Raw genomic sequence first — 16,699 nt, 5'->3', positions numbered from 1 at the left:
ATGTGAGGGGCGAAATCCTAGCTATCTTTCTGTACCTACATGGTATGTACAACGTTTGGTGGTTATCGAGCTCTAGGGTTTCTAGTTCACTCTGCCAGAAGGAAAACAGGCGCCGAGGCCGAGGACTGCAGAGCCCCAGGGAGATTCTGGAGATCAAGCATGGTTTGAGAAGCCGGCCCCAGGAAAATCACTAACTCCAACAAGAGAGTCAAAGAAATCTTAACAGCACTTCCAATATTAGAATACAAAACATAAGCAATTGGTAAGACAGTACAGATAAAGCATAGCAAGCTGCTGATTTCAAAGAAATATCCATTAAAAGAAGAGAGTTACAGAATTATTAGTATAGAAAGAAATCTTTAAGTTACCAGGCGTTATATAGCTCTCCAACAGACGGCCAGTTAACCAGGCAAAAAACATTTTACTGATTTTCCAGAGACTCGGTCTCAAAGAGGCGCTGATCTTGGTTCAGCTTCAGAGGGGTAACACAGTATGGATCAGGGTCCCTGCCTGAAAAGAGAGTTTGTGAGGCAGAGCTGGGATCTTTATCACCAGTTTCAGAGAGCTTAAAAAGCTTACGAGATAAAAATACCACATATTAGTCTATCAGATGTAAAAAAAATGCTTATCGTGCCAATTCATCAATAATGTACAACTAATCCATGGGTAATCAGGTTTATCGTATCAGTTTCCCAGGGCATCGGCTTCTTGTAGTTGACAGTATAAAGCTGGCTGTCTGACAAAACCACATCCCCCCAGTTTAAAGTGGCAAGGCTGGCTGGCTCAATGCATGTATACCTAGAGATTATCTGTGATGGAGTACATTGGCCTGTGAACTCGGAGCATAGCAAGGCCACCATATCTTCCGCAAGTTGAACACCAGTTGGTCCAGGAGAGCAACCACCACCTCTGCAGAAATGAAGAAGCCAGTGAGATTGTGGCCTTTTATCTAGTACAAAGAGGCAGCTGCTCTTTGGTTCAGAGAGATTCTGTTCCTAACGTTATCGAAACTAGTCTTCAGGCGTTGTACCTGTACCACTCCTAGTCAGGCCCTTCACTGTGTATTTTGAAGCGTGTGTCCGCAGGCAGATACTACAAGCGTTCTGAATTAATATTTGAATATGGGTGGGACGCCCCTGAAAAAAGTGAAATATCCTTTACCACTAAATAAAATCCATTCACATTCACTGAAATACTGATGGACGTTTTTTTATCAAAAGCATTATAGAACTCATATTTTTTTTAATTATATTTTATTAATGGTTTGGTAGAATTGAACTGATATGGCACAGAGATCTAGCAAAATAAGAATAAATTTGTTTCACTTATCTTCATGAAAAGTATTGTTGTTATATTTAAGCAGCTTTTGCTATATACTTTTCTTCTTTTACTTTCTTTTTCTTAACAGCCTACAGCCGGTTGCACTAGGTGTTATTGTTCATCTAGTCTATATCAATTTTGGCTCCCAAGTTACCATATTTCAATATCCAGAAACAACTGAGTATCTATCCTCTGAAATTCAGATGCTTTAAGGGGTATGAAAACTGGACAACAGAAATCCAGTTGACTCGAATTTTTTTTTATTTAAATCATTCTTGTTAAGTGGCAAATTGGCTTTCAGGTTTCCTATAGAGACCTTCTTGGGAGTAGGTATTGGCTATTTTCAGAATGTATTTGTTAAATGCTGAAGTGTTGGGGACAGAGAATTCTTCCACATACCCCTATGTGCATCCTTGCCTTGCCAAGTGCTCCTTCTCATCCTATAGATAACATTCACAATAGGGATGCACCGATAGAGATTTTAGGGCTGATACGATAGCCGATTTTTAAGGAGGCATATCAGCTTAAACTGAGCCGATTTCCAATGTAGTATGGAGAGCTGCATGCAGCTGGTATGTCTGGTGTGGTGGAAGGGGAGTGGTGAGAGAAGGGGCATGGGGAGGACAGATCAAGGCCCCCCTGTGGAGAGGGAGGGAGTGGGGCAGAAGGGCAGGGGCAGACACTGCCCAACCAAGACAGGAGGGGTGCAGGACAGAGCTGCAGCTCATCTGGAAGGGCGCAGAGCGGGGAGTGTGCCCTCCGAATCTGCACAGGCTTGGGCAGGTAGGCTGCAGCTGCAGGCTGGAGCTGGGGCTGTGCCGGGCTCTTCTTGGTGAGGGTTGGGCTGGGCTGGGCTTGGGGCAGGCAGTGGTGGTGCTGGGAGGGGGCTACCCGAGTGGGGACTGCAGCCACCCCAAATTTTGGTGTAACCCCCCCAAGCTCCCCCTCCCAGCACTTCCACTGCCAGCCCAGTGTAGCCCCAGCTCTTCCCATCACTTAGGTGGAGGCAGGGGTTGTGCCAGAGCTGTGCTGGGTAGCGGTGGTGGCACTGGGAGGGGAGGCTATGGTGGGGGCCATGGTGAAATTTGGGGTGGCTGCAGCCCCCCCACCCATAGCACCCTCCCAGTGCTGCTGCCACCTGCCCAGAGCCCAGCCCCGACCAAGAAGAGCCTGGTGCAGCCCCAGACCCAGCCTGCAGCTGCAGCCCGCACCACCCTTCTCCCCCTACCCCTCACAGATCCAGGGTGACATACCCCCAACCCGTGATAAAGAAAATTGGTTGTATCTGAGATCGACCTGATGCAGCCAATAATTTGGTCAACAAACGCCCACGCATTCGCACCACCGCAGTGCAGCATGTAGGCAGTGAAGAGCACAGCCTGGGGCCTTGGAGAGATGCAGATGGCAAGTCAGGTGTGGTGGAAGAGGAGGGGGAAGGGAAGGGGGGTTGCAGATCAACAGTCATCAGAGTGAGGGAGGGAGTGGGACATGGGGGCAGGGGCAAATGACACCAAGCCGGGGGGTGTGGCCGCAGGATGGAGCCACGACTTATCCAGGGTGTGCAGGTGGGGTTGGCTCCCCGGGCCAGATTTTAAGGTTCTGCAGGCTGAAGGTTGCCGATCCCTGCTGTGGCATGGACATAACATGTGTTAAAGCATCGTAACTCTACATGTAGGTGGGTCCTGCCGCCAGACATTAAAATGCTAACTTTAGAAAATCTTTAGCCTAAATAAACACAGTTCCCAGGGAAGTGCAGTTATTGTCTCATCAAGCATAATGTCTGGCATTTCTTCACAGGAGATGAAAACCTGCTGGCTGCCTCAGTTGCCATTAGTGTTACCCACTAGGAAGTATATACACATTTCTCCAGACATTTGTTTTTGTCCAGGGCTTCAGGCACAGCTGTATGAAGAGGAAATGAAGAGTGGGAATGAAACTTCTTCAGCAGACTTCATTGTGCTGGGACTCCTGCGCTGGACCAATGTACACAAGATCTCCCTGGCCACGATCTTATTTGTCTTCATCACTGTCTTGTCTGGGAATGCTCTTCTCATACCTCTAATCCAAGAGGATTTTTCCCTTCACACCCCCATGTACTTTTTCCTCAAGTCAACTGGCCTTCATGGATATGCGTCAAAGGATGATTCTTGTCCCCAAAATGGCAGCAGACTTCCTGACCCCAGGAAACCCCATTTCTCCAGCTGGCTGTGGGGCTCAGGTTTTCGTTGTGCTGACAATGGGTGGAGCAGAGTATCTCCTCCTGGAAGTCATGGCTTATGACAGGTTCGTAGCTATTTGCAATCCCTTGCAATACCCTATTCTTCTGAGCAGGAGAGTCTGCCTGGACCTGACAAGTGCGGTCTGGTTCAGGGCATCTGCAGATGCCTTGATTCTTACAACTTGCACAATGCACCTCCCCTACTGTGGCTCTAAAGAGATTAACCACTTCTTTTATGGGGTCCCAGTCCTGCTCAAATTGTCCTGCTCTGAAACATCCCAATATGAGTCTCTGCTGTTTCTATGTGGCACTGTCCTGCTACTTATCCCCTCTTCCACCATCCTAGACTTCTACGCTCACATCCTTGCTGCAGTCCTAAGGATGAAGTCAACCAAAGGGCAGCAGAAAGCTCTGGCCACCTGCTCCTCCCAGCTGACTGTGGTGGGCATGTTCTACGGGGCAGCCATCTTCATGTGCATGAGACCCAGCTCCTACCACTCCCTAGAGCAAGACAAAATTGTGTCTCTGTTTTACACTGTTGTCACCCCAGTGCTGAATCCACTCATCTACAGCCTGAGAAACAAGGATGTCTTAGCAGCCCTAAGAAAACTGTTTGGGAAAGGCAGAGTTGTCCAGCAGAATTGACAAAAGCTGTAGTTTAATGTTATTTATACTAAGTCTGATCAAAGCCAAAGCCTAGGCTTACTGGAAAATTTAGAAAGAAAGAAGCCATATTATTTTAACAGTATCTGACTGCCTTAGCTGCCAGTTTCCCCTAAGGATCACAATCATTTGCATTCCTCTCTCATGTAATTCCTTAGGAAATAGTTGGAGGTCGTCAGCCCCACACCTCTATCATAGGAGCTTTCTCCAGTCTGTTGCATGGACCAAAGGCCTCCAAGGACCTTGAAGATCTTCAAGGCCCTTGTCCTGCCCTTTGTAAATGCCTGAAATTGTCCTGCAGGAAATAGGCCAAGTGTTTACCTGCAGACGTTTCAAGCAGCCACTTGTCATAGTAGGGCATTACGTTTGGGCATGATTCTCCTGTCATTTGCATTGATTTTAAATCAAGTAAACATCACTGAGTTCATCAGTGGAGCCCTTGTGTTTCCTAGCACAAGGAATGAGCTCAGTTTGTGCTTTTCTCCTCTTTATAGCAGCCAGAATCATGTAGAATGGGAAATGGTCGATAACCAAGTATGTCTCTAAACCACATGTAACCTAAATTAATTTGACTTATGCATGCCATCATGGAAACGGGCAACAGGGCAAAACTTGTCAGCTCTCCATCTACAATGAGACTTTGCAGAGGAAAAAGAGACCAGGAGATGGTACTTATTGTTGCCTTTCTTTCTCGATAGGAGAAATGGAGTGTGGTAGGAGACAGGAGTTACTAAACATAGATTCTGAAAGAAATAAAAGAATTGTTCCTTAAGGATAAATAAAAAATCTTAAAGGTGAATTGATATGTTGATATAATTCTTCTATTCACTTATCACAGCTGTGCTTAATCTCCAGCCTGCAGATCAGATCCATTTTTACGCATCATACGTGTCATCGGGCTCCCCATAGTTCCAGAAATTTGGTGGCTTGAAAGTGGTGGCAATTACAATGCTACTGCTTCCTCACTGTCAAATTGCCAATCCCAGCACCTCTGGATTAGGCTCTGGGCACTACCAACCTGTCACATTTGTAATTTGCCTATCAGTCTAATATTTTGACCCAGTTTCTAAGTGAGTAAATATAAAAGCTTTGTGAAGCGTTGGGTTGCTCTTCATCTTCCCAATAGCATCTCAATATAATGCAGTCAATTCAGTAAATTCATAAAAAGTGTAGGCAGTACCATACTGCATCAGACCATGGCCCTAACCTAGTATCTTGTCTCTGACAGTGGCACTAGTTCTGCCTGAAGGTCTCCTAACACTGCTTGGCTTTGTCACTGGAGTCTGGCCTTTGGAAACTTGGCTCAACTTTGGTGACTTGTTCTTTATCTCCAAAGACCTGATACTACCTGTGCCCTGGTCTCTGCCTCTGGATTTTCCCCTCAGATTTGACAATTTGGCCCATAGCTCCTGCCTCACCATGTGGCTCTTGGTCCCCAGGTCCTGTCTGTAGCCCTACCTGCAGTCCGGACCACCTAAAACCTGGTCCTTACAATACATGCCTGAATGTCCTGTTTCACTTCTGTTAATGAAGCGTTCCTCCATGAAATCTTTTTATCCCCTTTTCAACTTGGCTATCCTAGTTTCTTCTATAGCCTCTTATGGTAACAAGTAACACAAGTTAACTATGTGCTGCAGAATTATTTTGAATTCCTTTATCTGTGGACTTTGGCCCTTGGTAAAGGACCTAATCATAAGGATGACTAGAAATCACCATCAACAACAACATAATCCAGGCAAGAATCCATTTTAGGTGTTCTTAATATAAGAAACTCATTCCACCATTTTATCCTGCGAATGAGAATATGAATTGAAATGACCAGTCACATATTTGTACATTAGACCTCCAGGCTGGTGTTTTTAATGGGTGACATGAACGCCTACATCCTGGCCAGCACTGCATCACAATATCGCCCACTGGCGCCCATAAGGGTGAGTGTCGTCATCTCGGCTATTCCATTGGCCACGGCACAGAGATGAGCTTCACCAACACAGCATCTCACAGCCTTTAAAAGTCTTTCCTGACAACTTTTTTCATCCTGTTAGGTTAGAGGAACATGATTTGTAGTTTGCAGACCTAGTTATACAAATGATGCCTGACTATCTGGGTGTGCAATGGCCTAGGCAACCAGAAGAGAGCTCAAGATGGAAAGCGGCCAGCTTTTGGGTCAATGGTCAGCTCTGGTGCATCTGTCTCAAATCCTTCTGACCCGTGCAGGACTGATTAAACCATGAGAATGGACAAACACCAGGGGAATGGCCAAGAAAAAATGCCAAGTTTAAGAGACACTCACTTTGGGTTTAAAGGGAAAAACTTGGCAAGAGACACCCAGAGAGCAAACCAGGAAAGCCAAGGCTGGGACAGAACTCCAGGTAGCTGTAAATATTAAGGACAACAAAAAGTCCTTTTTTAGGTATGTGGGGAGCCGGAGGAAAAGCAAGGGCAACATTGGTCCCCTGCTAAACCAGATGGGACAACTGACAACTGATGCCCAGGAAACAGCGAACTTGCTGAATGGGTACTTTGGGTCAGTTTTTCACCACCCCATGGGATGCCCCTGCCCACTGCGGGGCAGGGAGGCCCGGGTGAGGGAGATTCCTCTCCCTCCATCAAAACTGACCTCGTGAAGGAACACCTTGACAGGCTGGACACCTTCAAGTCAGTGAGCCCTGATGGTTTACACCCCAGGGGACTCAAGGAGCTGGCAAGCATCATAGCCCAGCCCCTGGCATGGATCTTCGAGAACTCCTCGTGCTCTGGTGAGGTGCCCAAATATTGGAGGAGGGCCAATGTGATCCTATGATCCCTGCTGACCAGGGCGCTGGACTTGATGATCCTCCGGGGTCCCTTCCAGCCCAAATGTCTATGAAATCTATGGAAGCAATTGGGAGTCTGCCAAAAATTGGATATGCCTATGGTATCAGGTGCTGCAGACATCTAGCAAGTGTAGTCTTCCCATTGTAGAAAGAAACCTTTTAAAAAGTGATAGTGATTTAAAATCTCTCCAGATCATTGTGTCAGGGGTGGCTTCTTTCTTCTTCACACTGTGAAGTTTCCATTTCAAGTAGCAAAATGCAATATCTTCCATGTTTCAGGGATCTTGGCTGTAGCCATATTGATCTAAGCACAACGATAGGGAAACCATTTTGCCATTTGAAATGTTGCTGTTTGAAATGGAAACTACATTTCGGATGACAGACAGGCTGTGGGAGGTCAAATACAGCAGCCCAGGCTACTAATGAACACAAGGTTTCAGGCCTCCCACAGCCTGTCTGCCATCCGAGAAGTCCAGGTAACCAGCCTGCTTTTTATCCCTGCAACTCGTACCCATTTGCATTCTCACAGAACAGTTCTCCAAAGACAGCTTTTTCCTACCTGAGAGATTTCTGACCATCTTGAATTTCTCTCACCATTTTCATTTCTTTTTCTCTGCAGAAGGACATGTGTGTCAGAAAGCATGCAAAGAACAACTTTTTTGCAACTCTTCAGTTAATCTAATAAAAGATATTGCCTCCACCCAAAGCGATATTATGTCTTTGTGCTTAGACCAATACGGCTACAGCCAAGATCCCTTGCTCCCTAGTCATGCTTAGTTATTCCTGTGCACAAGGCTATGTATCCAGGATGAGAATTCCCCTGGGCATTGAACTACCCCAAAATGCCATGTAGTTGAACCAAAAACTGACCACTTAAATGACCAGAAAAGTACTAAATGTCTGAACCCAGAAATCCCCGTCCACCAGAATGCTGTTGTGCCACCCTGGAGTGATGGCAGATCCTTTGAAGGGTTCTGCGAAGTAGGACGAGATAAGTGACGTGTGAAGAGAAAAGCACATAAGTGCAGGCTTAGCCATGGCCTCACAACCCCACTGCCTGGCCTCTCTGCAAGTAACTCAGGACTGTAAGGTATTTTTATTTTAGTTAATTGACTGCCACTCAATTCACAACAGTTACGGAGGGGGCCTTGAGTCCAGTGACGGCTGGCTTGAGTCTACAAAGGTTGAGCCCTACTGCACAAGACCATCAAACATTGTGAGAAGCTTCACGTTCTGTTTCGGATTGAAAATATTAAAATTTGGCATTTCCAACACAGAAAATGAAAATAAAAGTTTAAAACTTCAATTAAGGAAAACTAAAATGTGTTTTCTTTGGTCATTTCTGAAATGTTTTGTTTCTGTGCCCTCACCTGCCTGAGGCAGAGGATGCCAAGAAATTCCCCCAAAGAGAAGATTGCAGAGTTGTCAAGTAACTGAAGAGAAATTGCAACTTAATTAAGGACTTGGGACAAGATTCCCCAAAGCCTGGGGAAGTGTTTCTGTCCTGAGATTTTACATTTATTCCTGTAGAGTGATGTAATGGCTCTAATTTTGACCTGGCTTTTTTAAAGACTGCATTTCTTTAAATAAGTTCTCCTCCCTCTCTACTAGGCAATTTATTCAAGTAGCTCCAGAACCAAGTGTGACAGTCAGAGCTATATTGTCCCTTGGTCAACAGAAAAGTTTTTGTTAAATACAGATTTCAGATGTTTTGTACTAAAATCTTATCGAGGCCATTTTTTTTTCGATGACCGAATACCATTAGTTTTTTTCAAACTAAAGTCATGAATCATCATTATATCCTTTTACTTTTGGAAGTTCAATGGAATTAATGCCTGAATGACTTTTAAAACAGTGTCCTGTGTTACAAAAATACCATGCCCTCTCACTAAAAAAATGTCATTTTAAAATTTTTAATTCCTTTATAAAGTATTATTTTTTAAGTAATGTTGGCCAAAAAGGATGTTATATGGGGTGCTCATTCATATACTATTGCAACTTCTTTTGAGCTGATAACTATTTATTTCCTGTAGATGCCCGTAAGTCAGTGGGATGGGAAAAACAAAGCATTTAACAAAGATAACAGAATACAGGAGAGTATACCTGCAAGGTTTTTGTTTTGAGAGGTTCTTTATAAATAGAGGAGAATATTTTTTTGCTGGACATCAAACATCTCTCATTTTTAGAATGACTGAAGAATGAGATACAGCAAATAAAGGTAAGTAATTATTTTACACACATTAAGGCATTGAAATATAGGTGTTTCTGAATTACACATGAAACCTTTCTGGTACTTTAAGTTCTGCATATAATAATCAGAGAGGATGAGTCACATAAATGTTTCTCAACATACATTTCAGCTACTATATTTAATTACAGCTAAACATAAATTTAATTACTACTTATAATTTCACCTGCAAGTAGTACTAAGAAAAGGTATGTTATTTCACTTTGATTTTTTTAATCTAACACATGTTACTATATGATAATAATGATGTGGAAAAGAGGCAGATAATATAACTGATTATGGTGTCCTTGCAATGATAATGAGGGCAGATTCTTCCTGTTAGCATGTCTACATACATTGATGCATTTCAGATGAATTGAAGAGGAAATTCTTATTTTCAAAGGGTAAAATCCTGGCTCTAGTAAGTCAGTTACAAAATCCCTGTTCATCTCTGTGTCTCCAGGAATTCAGACGTATATGACATCCTGGACAGATTGAGATGAATGCAACTTTTGTCATTATAATTTTTCTATATTTCCATTCATACTATCACTGAATGCATTTTCATTCCTAATGTCTTTGAAGCCTATCCAGAAGAAGGGGTGGTTTGTTTAACGTCCCCCACAACACCGTGTCCCACAACCAGCCTGGGATCCCTGCTCCAACAATGGAGAAATGAGGGTCCCACTCTTCCAAGACCTCACCTCTTTTCTACCTTTCCTGCTTATGAGCCAAATCTTTGTTGACTTTCTGTGCCTCCATGCAGCTGCAGAGGTATTTAGCTTCAGAGAGTAAATAGCAGTTCAAACATTTTGCCTGCCAGTCTTAATTCCCTTTCCCAAGCCTCATTTCTGCATTTGGCTATTGAGGTCAATGTCTCCATATCTCCCCCAGGGCTCTTTCAGGGACAGCAGACACTGAAGAGGTGGTTTGCTTGGCTGGCAGGCGGTTGTACGCAGCAGAGCCAGCCACCCTCCTCCTGCGGTTACAGAGAAGCCAGTGTGATTGCACGATTCTTTATGGAGTGAGAAGAGGCAGTTTCTCTGTGTTTCCAATACTTTACGTTCCTCCTTCTCTGGACACAGTTTCTGTTGGCATTGTGCTGGTAGCACTCCAATGAGACCTTTCACAGGGTATTTTGCACTGTCACGTGGTCAGTTACTAGAAACTTTCTGCATATTAAATTGTGAAGAAACTGGCAATGAAATATGTTTCCCCCCCATGAAAAGTCATTCCCGTTACTTGAAATTTTAATTAACATTTAAAAAAAAATGTTATGGAACTATTATTTTGTAATAATAATGATTCAATAGCATTTTAATACAATAAAGATATTTTTCAGAAAGATGTAGCAAAATGAAAAAACACAAAAAACATATCCAAATTTTACATTTTATTTCATGAAAATACCTTAGCATCTTTAACCTGCTTCAGTCACATATTTTATTTTTCTTTCTCGGTCTATAGCCTTATATTTGATATTATTCTCTGTTTCCTATGATTTTATGTATATTCATTTTAAAAGTAAAGTGACTATAAATTATTTAAATGATTAAAATAGAACCAAATGTTCTTTAAAAAAAATTCAATTCAATTCTCCACTCATGGCTCTGGACACTGGTAGACTTCAGTGTGCAGATGTTTTCACTGTATGTTCCTGAAAATGCCAGTTGTCCCACTGGAAGTGCTGAGCAGCAGAAAGGATGTGGGAGCACAATTGGGATCTTACAACTTATTTAACAAATGGTGAGGTGCTGGGGAAATAGAAGTTTCTTCACATCCCCACATGCAGTGCTAGAGCTGTCCTCTTAAGCTACACCTCCTCCTTCTAGTGATAGTGGTGATAATAATTAATGCTATCGTTGCCTCTGCTAAGATAGAAGAATGATTCACCTGGGCCTCTTAATCATTGTGGATATATTGGGTCTTTAAGGGCATTTCATGAAATCATAGCCTGCCTAGTTTTCCATTAGCTTGAAGCAGACTGGGAGCATTCACACGTGCATTGATGCGCCATAGTTATGACACATTAATGTTAGTGCCTGCAATAACAGATACTAGAACTGTGCATAATTTCACTGGCTGTTTCATTTGAACAGTTTCAACTCATTTCGAGCTTGAAACAGTGAAATCAAAATGAAATGAAACAAAGGGTTTCAAAACAGTCGCAAAACAAAACAAGGCTAGTTGAAATGTTTTGAAAGTTTTGAAACGTTTCTAGTTTCAAAGCAGCCAGCAGCCAGGTGGTGGAAGACAGGGGAGAACCGGGGCTGCACTCCCAGCAGCTATGCAGCCCCGTGTGGCTCAGCCAGGCTATGATGGGGCTGGGGAATGCACCTCAGCCCAGCTGAGCTGAGTTTCCCTCCCCGGCACTATGAAGAGTGTCACTGTTTCAACGAAATGAAACGGAACAGCGCTTCAAATACAAATGAAATTTAAACAAAACGCTGTTTTGTCAAAATCCGACACGCAAGTTGAAACAGAATGGTGCTGTTTTGCACAGCCCTAACAGATCACAGCATCCAGCATTACTGTACTGTTATACCAATACACACCTTTTTAGTGATGCTAATGCACAGTAGACTAATACTACAGTGCTTTAAAATGACTAAGTGCTGTGATGCACTAACGTGCAGTAGAACTTATCTACGGTGCGTTTGGCATCTCATGTCCTGTCAAATTACACCTCCTAATTTTAGTGACAGTTATGATAACAACTAATGCCATTATTGTCTTTTCTGAAATAGGAAAATTATTAAACTGGGCCTCTTAATCATTCTAGAAGTATCTTGCCTTTAAGACTATTCCTTGGGTTTATAGATTGTGTCCTTTCCCATTCACTTTAATCAGACTGATGTGTAAACAGGGAGTTTGGCTACTCGTAGCAGCTGAAGCAGAGCAAGCAATTATACATCCTGAATCATGGCTAGTTGAAATGTTTTGAGTTTCAAGGCAGCCAACAGCCAGCTGGTGGAAGACAGGGAAGAACCGGGGCTGCGCTCCCAACAGCTATGCAGCCCCGTGTGGCTCAGCCAGGCTATGATGGGGCTGGGGAAAACAACTCAGGCCAGCTGAGCTGAGTTCCCCTCTCCAGCCCTATGAACAGTGTCACTGTTTCGACGAAATGAAACAGAACAGCACTTCAAATAGAAATTAAATTTAAACAAAACACTGTTTTGTCAAAATCTCGACATGAAAATTGAAACAGAATGGTGCCGTTTTGCACAGCCCTAACAGATCACAGCATCCAGCATTACTGTACTGTTATACCAATACACACCTTTTTAGTGATGCTAATGCACAGTAGACTAATACTACAGTGCTTTAAAATGACTAATTGCTGTGATGCACTAATGTGCAGTAGAACTTATCTACGGTGCATTTGGCATCTCATGTCCTGTCAACTTACACCTCCTACTTTTAGTGACAGTTATGATAACAATTAATGCCATTATTGTCTTTTCTGAAACAGGAACATTATTAACCTGGGCCTCTTAATCATTCTGGAAGTATCTGGCCTTTAAGGCTATTCCTTGGGTTTATAGATTGTTTATTTTCCCATTCAATTTAATCAGACTGATGTCTGATTAACTCCAAACAGGGAGTTTGGCTACTAGTAGCAGCTGAAGCAGAGCAAGCAATTATACATCCTGAATCATGGCCATTTACACAGCATGTTCTGTGTCCAACGCTGTCGTAGTAAGGCTGCAACTAGTACCTCTGTAAAATGAATAAAACCTGGCTATAGTATCTCCACACAACTCTGAAGCTGATCCAACACCTGTAACACAGACATACCAATGATTAAACCACTGCAAATCCACCTATAGAAAGGCTTGCAGCTTGATAGGCAAAAGGGTGGGATCATTAAAATTACATGTTACTTACAAAATCTCTTGAATAAATAAACACAATTGACAAGCCTAAGGCAGTTTTTATTATCAATCATCGTTTCTGGCATTTCTTTCACAAGACAAAAAACCCAATGACTGCCTCCCATTACAGTTACCTGGTAGAAAGTATGTGTATATTCCACAAAGCCTTGTTCTTCCCCAGCGCTTCAGGCCCAGCCACGTGAAGAGGAAATGGAGACACAAAATTCAACCTCACCAGTGCAATTTATTCTGCTGGGACTTCTGCACCACAGCAATATACACACCTTATTCCTCGCCCTGATTTGGCTTGACTTGGTTACCGCCGTGTCTGGGAATACTCTCCTCCTCGTTCTAATCCAGGTAGACTCCTCCCCTCTTTCCAAGGAAATGAGCCAGTTTATTTTATCAGCCATCATGTCTGGGATTTCTTTCACGGGAGGGGCAACCCAGAGACTGCCGCAGGTCCCATTAGCGTTACCCAGTAGAAAGTGTGTGAATATCCAAAAAAGCCTTGTTCTTCCCCACTGCTTCAGGCCCAGCCACATAGAAGAGGCAATGGAGACACACAATACAAGTTCACCAACAGAATTTGTTCTTCTGGGACTCCTGCACCACACCAAAGCTCACACTTTCGTCCTTGCCATCATTTTGCTTGCCTTGGTTTCTGCCGTGCCTGGGAATACTCTCCTCCTAGTACTAATCCAGGTGGATTCCTCCCTTCACACCCCCATGTACTTCTTCCTCAGTCAACTGGCCTTCATGGACATCTGTCAGACCCTGATTGAAGTCCCCAAAATGTCAGCAGGCTTCCTGACCCCAGGAAACCCCATTTCTCCAGCTGGCTGTGGGGCTCAGATTTTCCTCTCACTGATGATGGGTGGAGCAGCAGCTCTCCTTCTGGCAGTCATGGCTTATGATAGGTATGTAGCTATTTGCAAACCCTTGCAATACCCCGTCCTGCTGAGCAGGAGAGTCTGCCTGGGGCTGGCAGCTGGGGTCTGGATTGGGGCAGCTGCAGATGCCTTGAACCATTCAGTTCACACCGTGCACCTGCCCTACTGTGGTTCCAAATATATCGACCAATTCGCTTGTAAAATCCAATCCCTGCTGAAACTGTCCTGCTCTGACACCTCCCAGTACGAGACTCTGCTGTATGTGACTAGCAGTGTGCTGCTCCTCATCCCTTCTTCCATCATACTAGCGTCCTACACTCACATCCTCTCTACCGTACTGAGGATGAAGTCAACCAAAGGACAGCAGAAAGCTCTGGCCACTTGCTCCTCGCACCTGACTGTGGTGGGCATGTCTAATGGGGCTGCCATCGTCATGTACATGAGACCCAACGCCTCTCGCTCACCTGAACAAGACAAGATGTCCTCTGTATTTTGTACCATTGTCACCCCAGTGCTGAATCCACTCATCTACAGCCTGAGGAACAGGGATGTCTTGGGAGCCCTAAGACAGCTGGTTGGGAAATGAAGAGTCCTCCAGAAAAATTGACAGGACTTGGTAGTAGATGGTGTCAAAGTTGACAAAAGTGCTGGCTGGTTTTGGGGAACATTTCCTAGGTGACTCCATTGTAAGAAACAGCTTGCGGCAGTCGGTGTTCCCTTCCAGGTCTCTCCCCCGGCAGCTCCCTCCACAGAGTTGCTTCCCTTCGGTCCAGTCTCCCTCACTTCCTCAGCACTGCCGGCTCTCACCGGGCATCTGGGGCTGCAGGGAAATAGAGCTGCTGGCACATGAACGTCACTGTGGAAGGGGAGGCAGAAATGCTCCTCTGCACCACACTGGCCCTGCCCCTGGGTACGAGGGGTCTCTCCTTGGGTAGTGCGTGGGTCTTGGCACAGAGAAAAGTTTTACCAACACAGTTGAATGCCTTTAAAAGTCTTTCATTTCTGGGTCTCTAAGATTTTTTTCCCTGCAGAAAATTACCAAAGGATCTGGTAATTACAGACAGCTCAGAGTGACGTGGTGTCCACTTTTCTTTCTTCTTAGGAACCATAAAGAACAGAGCAAGATTCAGGAAGAAGCTTTTACTTGTTTTTAATCTAGGGAATTTGTTCTGCCATATCTTGTCCTGAAAGTGAGAATTTTTCTACTTTGGCTCTCAGGCTTTGTCCCTGCTACAAATTTACGTGAGTAACTTGGGGGAGGTTAGGAGATTTTTTTTGCCTGACTTAACTATTCCTTCTGTGTAGATGAGGCCTTGTTTAAATGCTGCCCCAGGTGCTGTGTGAAATGGTAGCATTTACAGAGAGATTTTTCAAAGCACTAAGAGGAACCAAGCACTCAATCCTCAGTGAAAGGCACCTACTTTTTATTTCTGCTTTTTCAAACTTCTACCCTAGATCCATGGCTCTCAAACTGTCTTAGACTCAAGGTCCCCCTCGTTAGACTCAAGGCACACCTCGGAAAGTGCCAGCTCTTAGCTTTCACTTAGCTTTTACATTTTGGGATAATGTACAAAATACACAGCAATTTTTCAGTTGCAACGAACTCAGATGAACCGCAACAGGTCAGGATGATGTTTACCACTATCAGACTCCACCCAGGGAATTCGTGCCTGAAAGTTTTGTTTTTTTTTTTAAACTGATTTACGTTATTATAGAAATCGTGTTGTCTTACAGTAAAAGAATGCCAACTTAACTGGAGCCATTTTGTTGTTTTATTATTTTAAAAATAATGGAGGCAAAAAGGTTTACATGGTTTGGTCATATTTAGTTTTCAGATACGGAGACTGAAAGGGACTTAATAGCAGCCTTCAACTACCTGAAAGGGGGTTGGAAAGAGTCTGTAGCTGGGCTGTTCTCAGTGGTGGGAGATGACAGAACAAGGAGCAATGGTCTCACGTTGCAGTAAGGGAAATACAGGTCAGGTATCAGGAAGAATTTTCTCAGGAGGAGGGTAGGAAAACACTGGAAGAGGTTACTCAGATTGGTGGTGGAAGTGCCATCCTTGGAGGTTTTCATGATGGGTAGAGGCACCGGCATGCTGATGCCCTCCTCTGTGTGACAGGACTGCAGTTCCCATCATCTCCCAGCTGTCCGAGCATAGTACAGTTTCCATGGGGACCCCCGACCCACCCACGGACACTGTCTTGTCTCGGGGACTCCAGGTGCACGGTGTCCTCTCTCCATCCAGGCTGAGTTTCTACCAAAGGGAGAGTTTCTTAACACTCGTGTGTGTGCGTCTTACCAATCACTCAGGTGCAATAAAACGGCATGTTACCCTGTCTGCCTGCCTGCCTTCTTGTTTTTGTGAAGGAGTGAAAATGCCTGTCTCTGGGTGGGGGCGGGGTGGAGAAAAACCCATTCCTTTGCCATACTTCCTCATTTTTCTGTACAGCAGGGAGAGCATGGCCTCTTGCTGGCTGCTCCAGCATTTGCACCAGGAAGTTGTCCTCAATGCTTTCCAAAATCTTCCTGGATCTCCCGGGCACGGCTGTGTTGCCCTCCCAACAGATGTCAGCATGACTGAAGTCCCCCATGAGAGCCAGGGCCTGTGTTGGGGAAACTTCTGCTAGGTGTTTGGAAAAAGCCTCATCCCCACTTCCTCCTGGTCTGGTGGTCTGTAGCACCCC

The 16,699-nt window shown here is 44.3% G+C and overlaps 1 protein-coding gene and 1 pseudogene across 1 annotated transcript; both read left to right on the top strand.

Annotated features, from left to right (window-relative positions):
• Positions 1-3,237: 3,237 nt before the first annotated feature.
• On the top strand, positions 3,238-4,183 carry LOC132244060 (olfactory receptor 2T5-like; annotated as a pseudogene).
• A 9,665-nt stretch (positions 4,184-13,848) lies between these two features.
• LOC102577100 (olfactory receptor 2AG2-like) lies at positions 13,849-14,598 on the top strand. The gene has a single exon (XM_014604164.2). It carries the CDS (start codon positions 13,849-13,851, stop codon positions 14,596-14,598), a length of 750 nt encoding a protein of 249 aa, XP_014459650.2.
• Positions 14,599-16,699: the final 2,101 nt, after the last annotated feature.

Source organism: Alligator mississippiensis, chromosome 11, assembly GCF_030867095.1.
Source record: "Alligator mississippiensis isolate rAllMis1 chromosome 11, rAllMis1, whole genome shotgun sequence".
Lineage (NCBI taxonomy): Eukaryota > Metazoa > Chordata > Crocodylia > Alligatoridae > Alligator > Alligator mississippiensis.
This window is presented reverse-complemented; position numbering and strand designations above follow the sequence as displayed.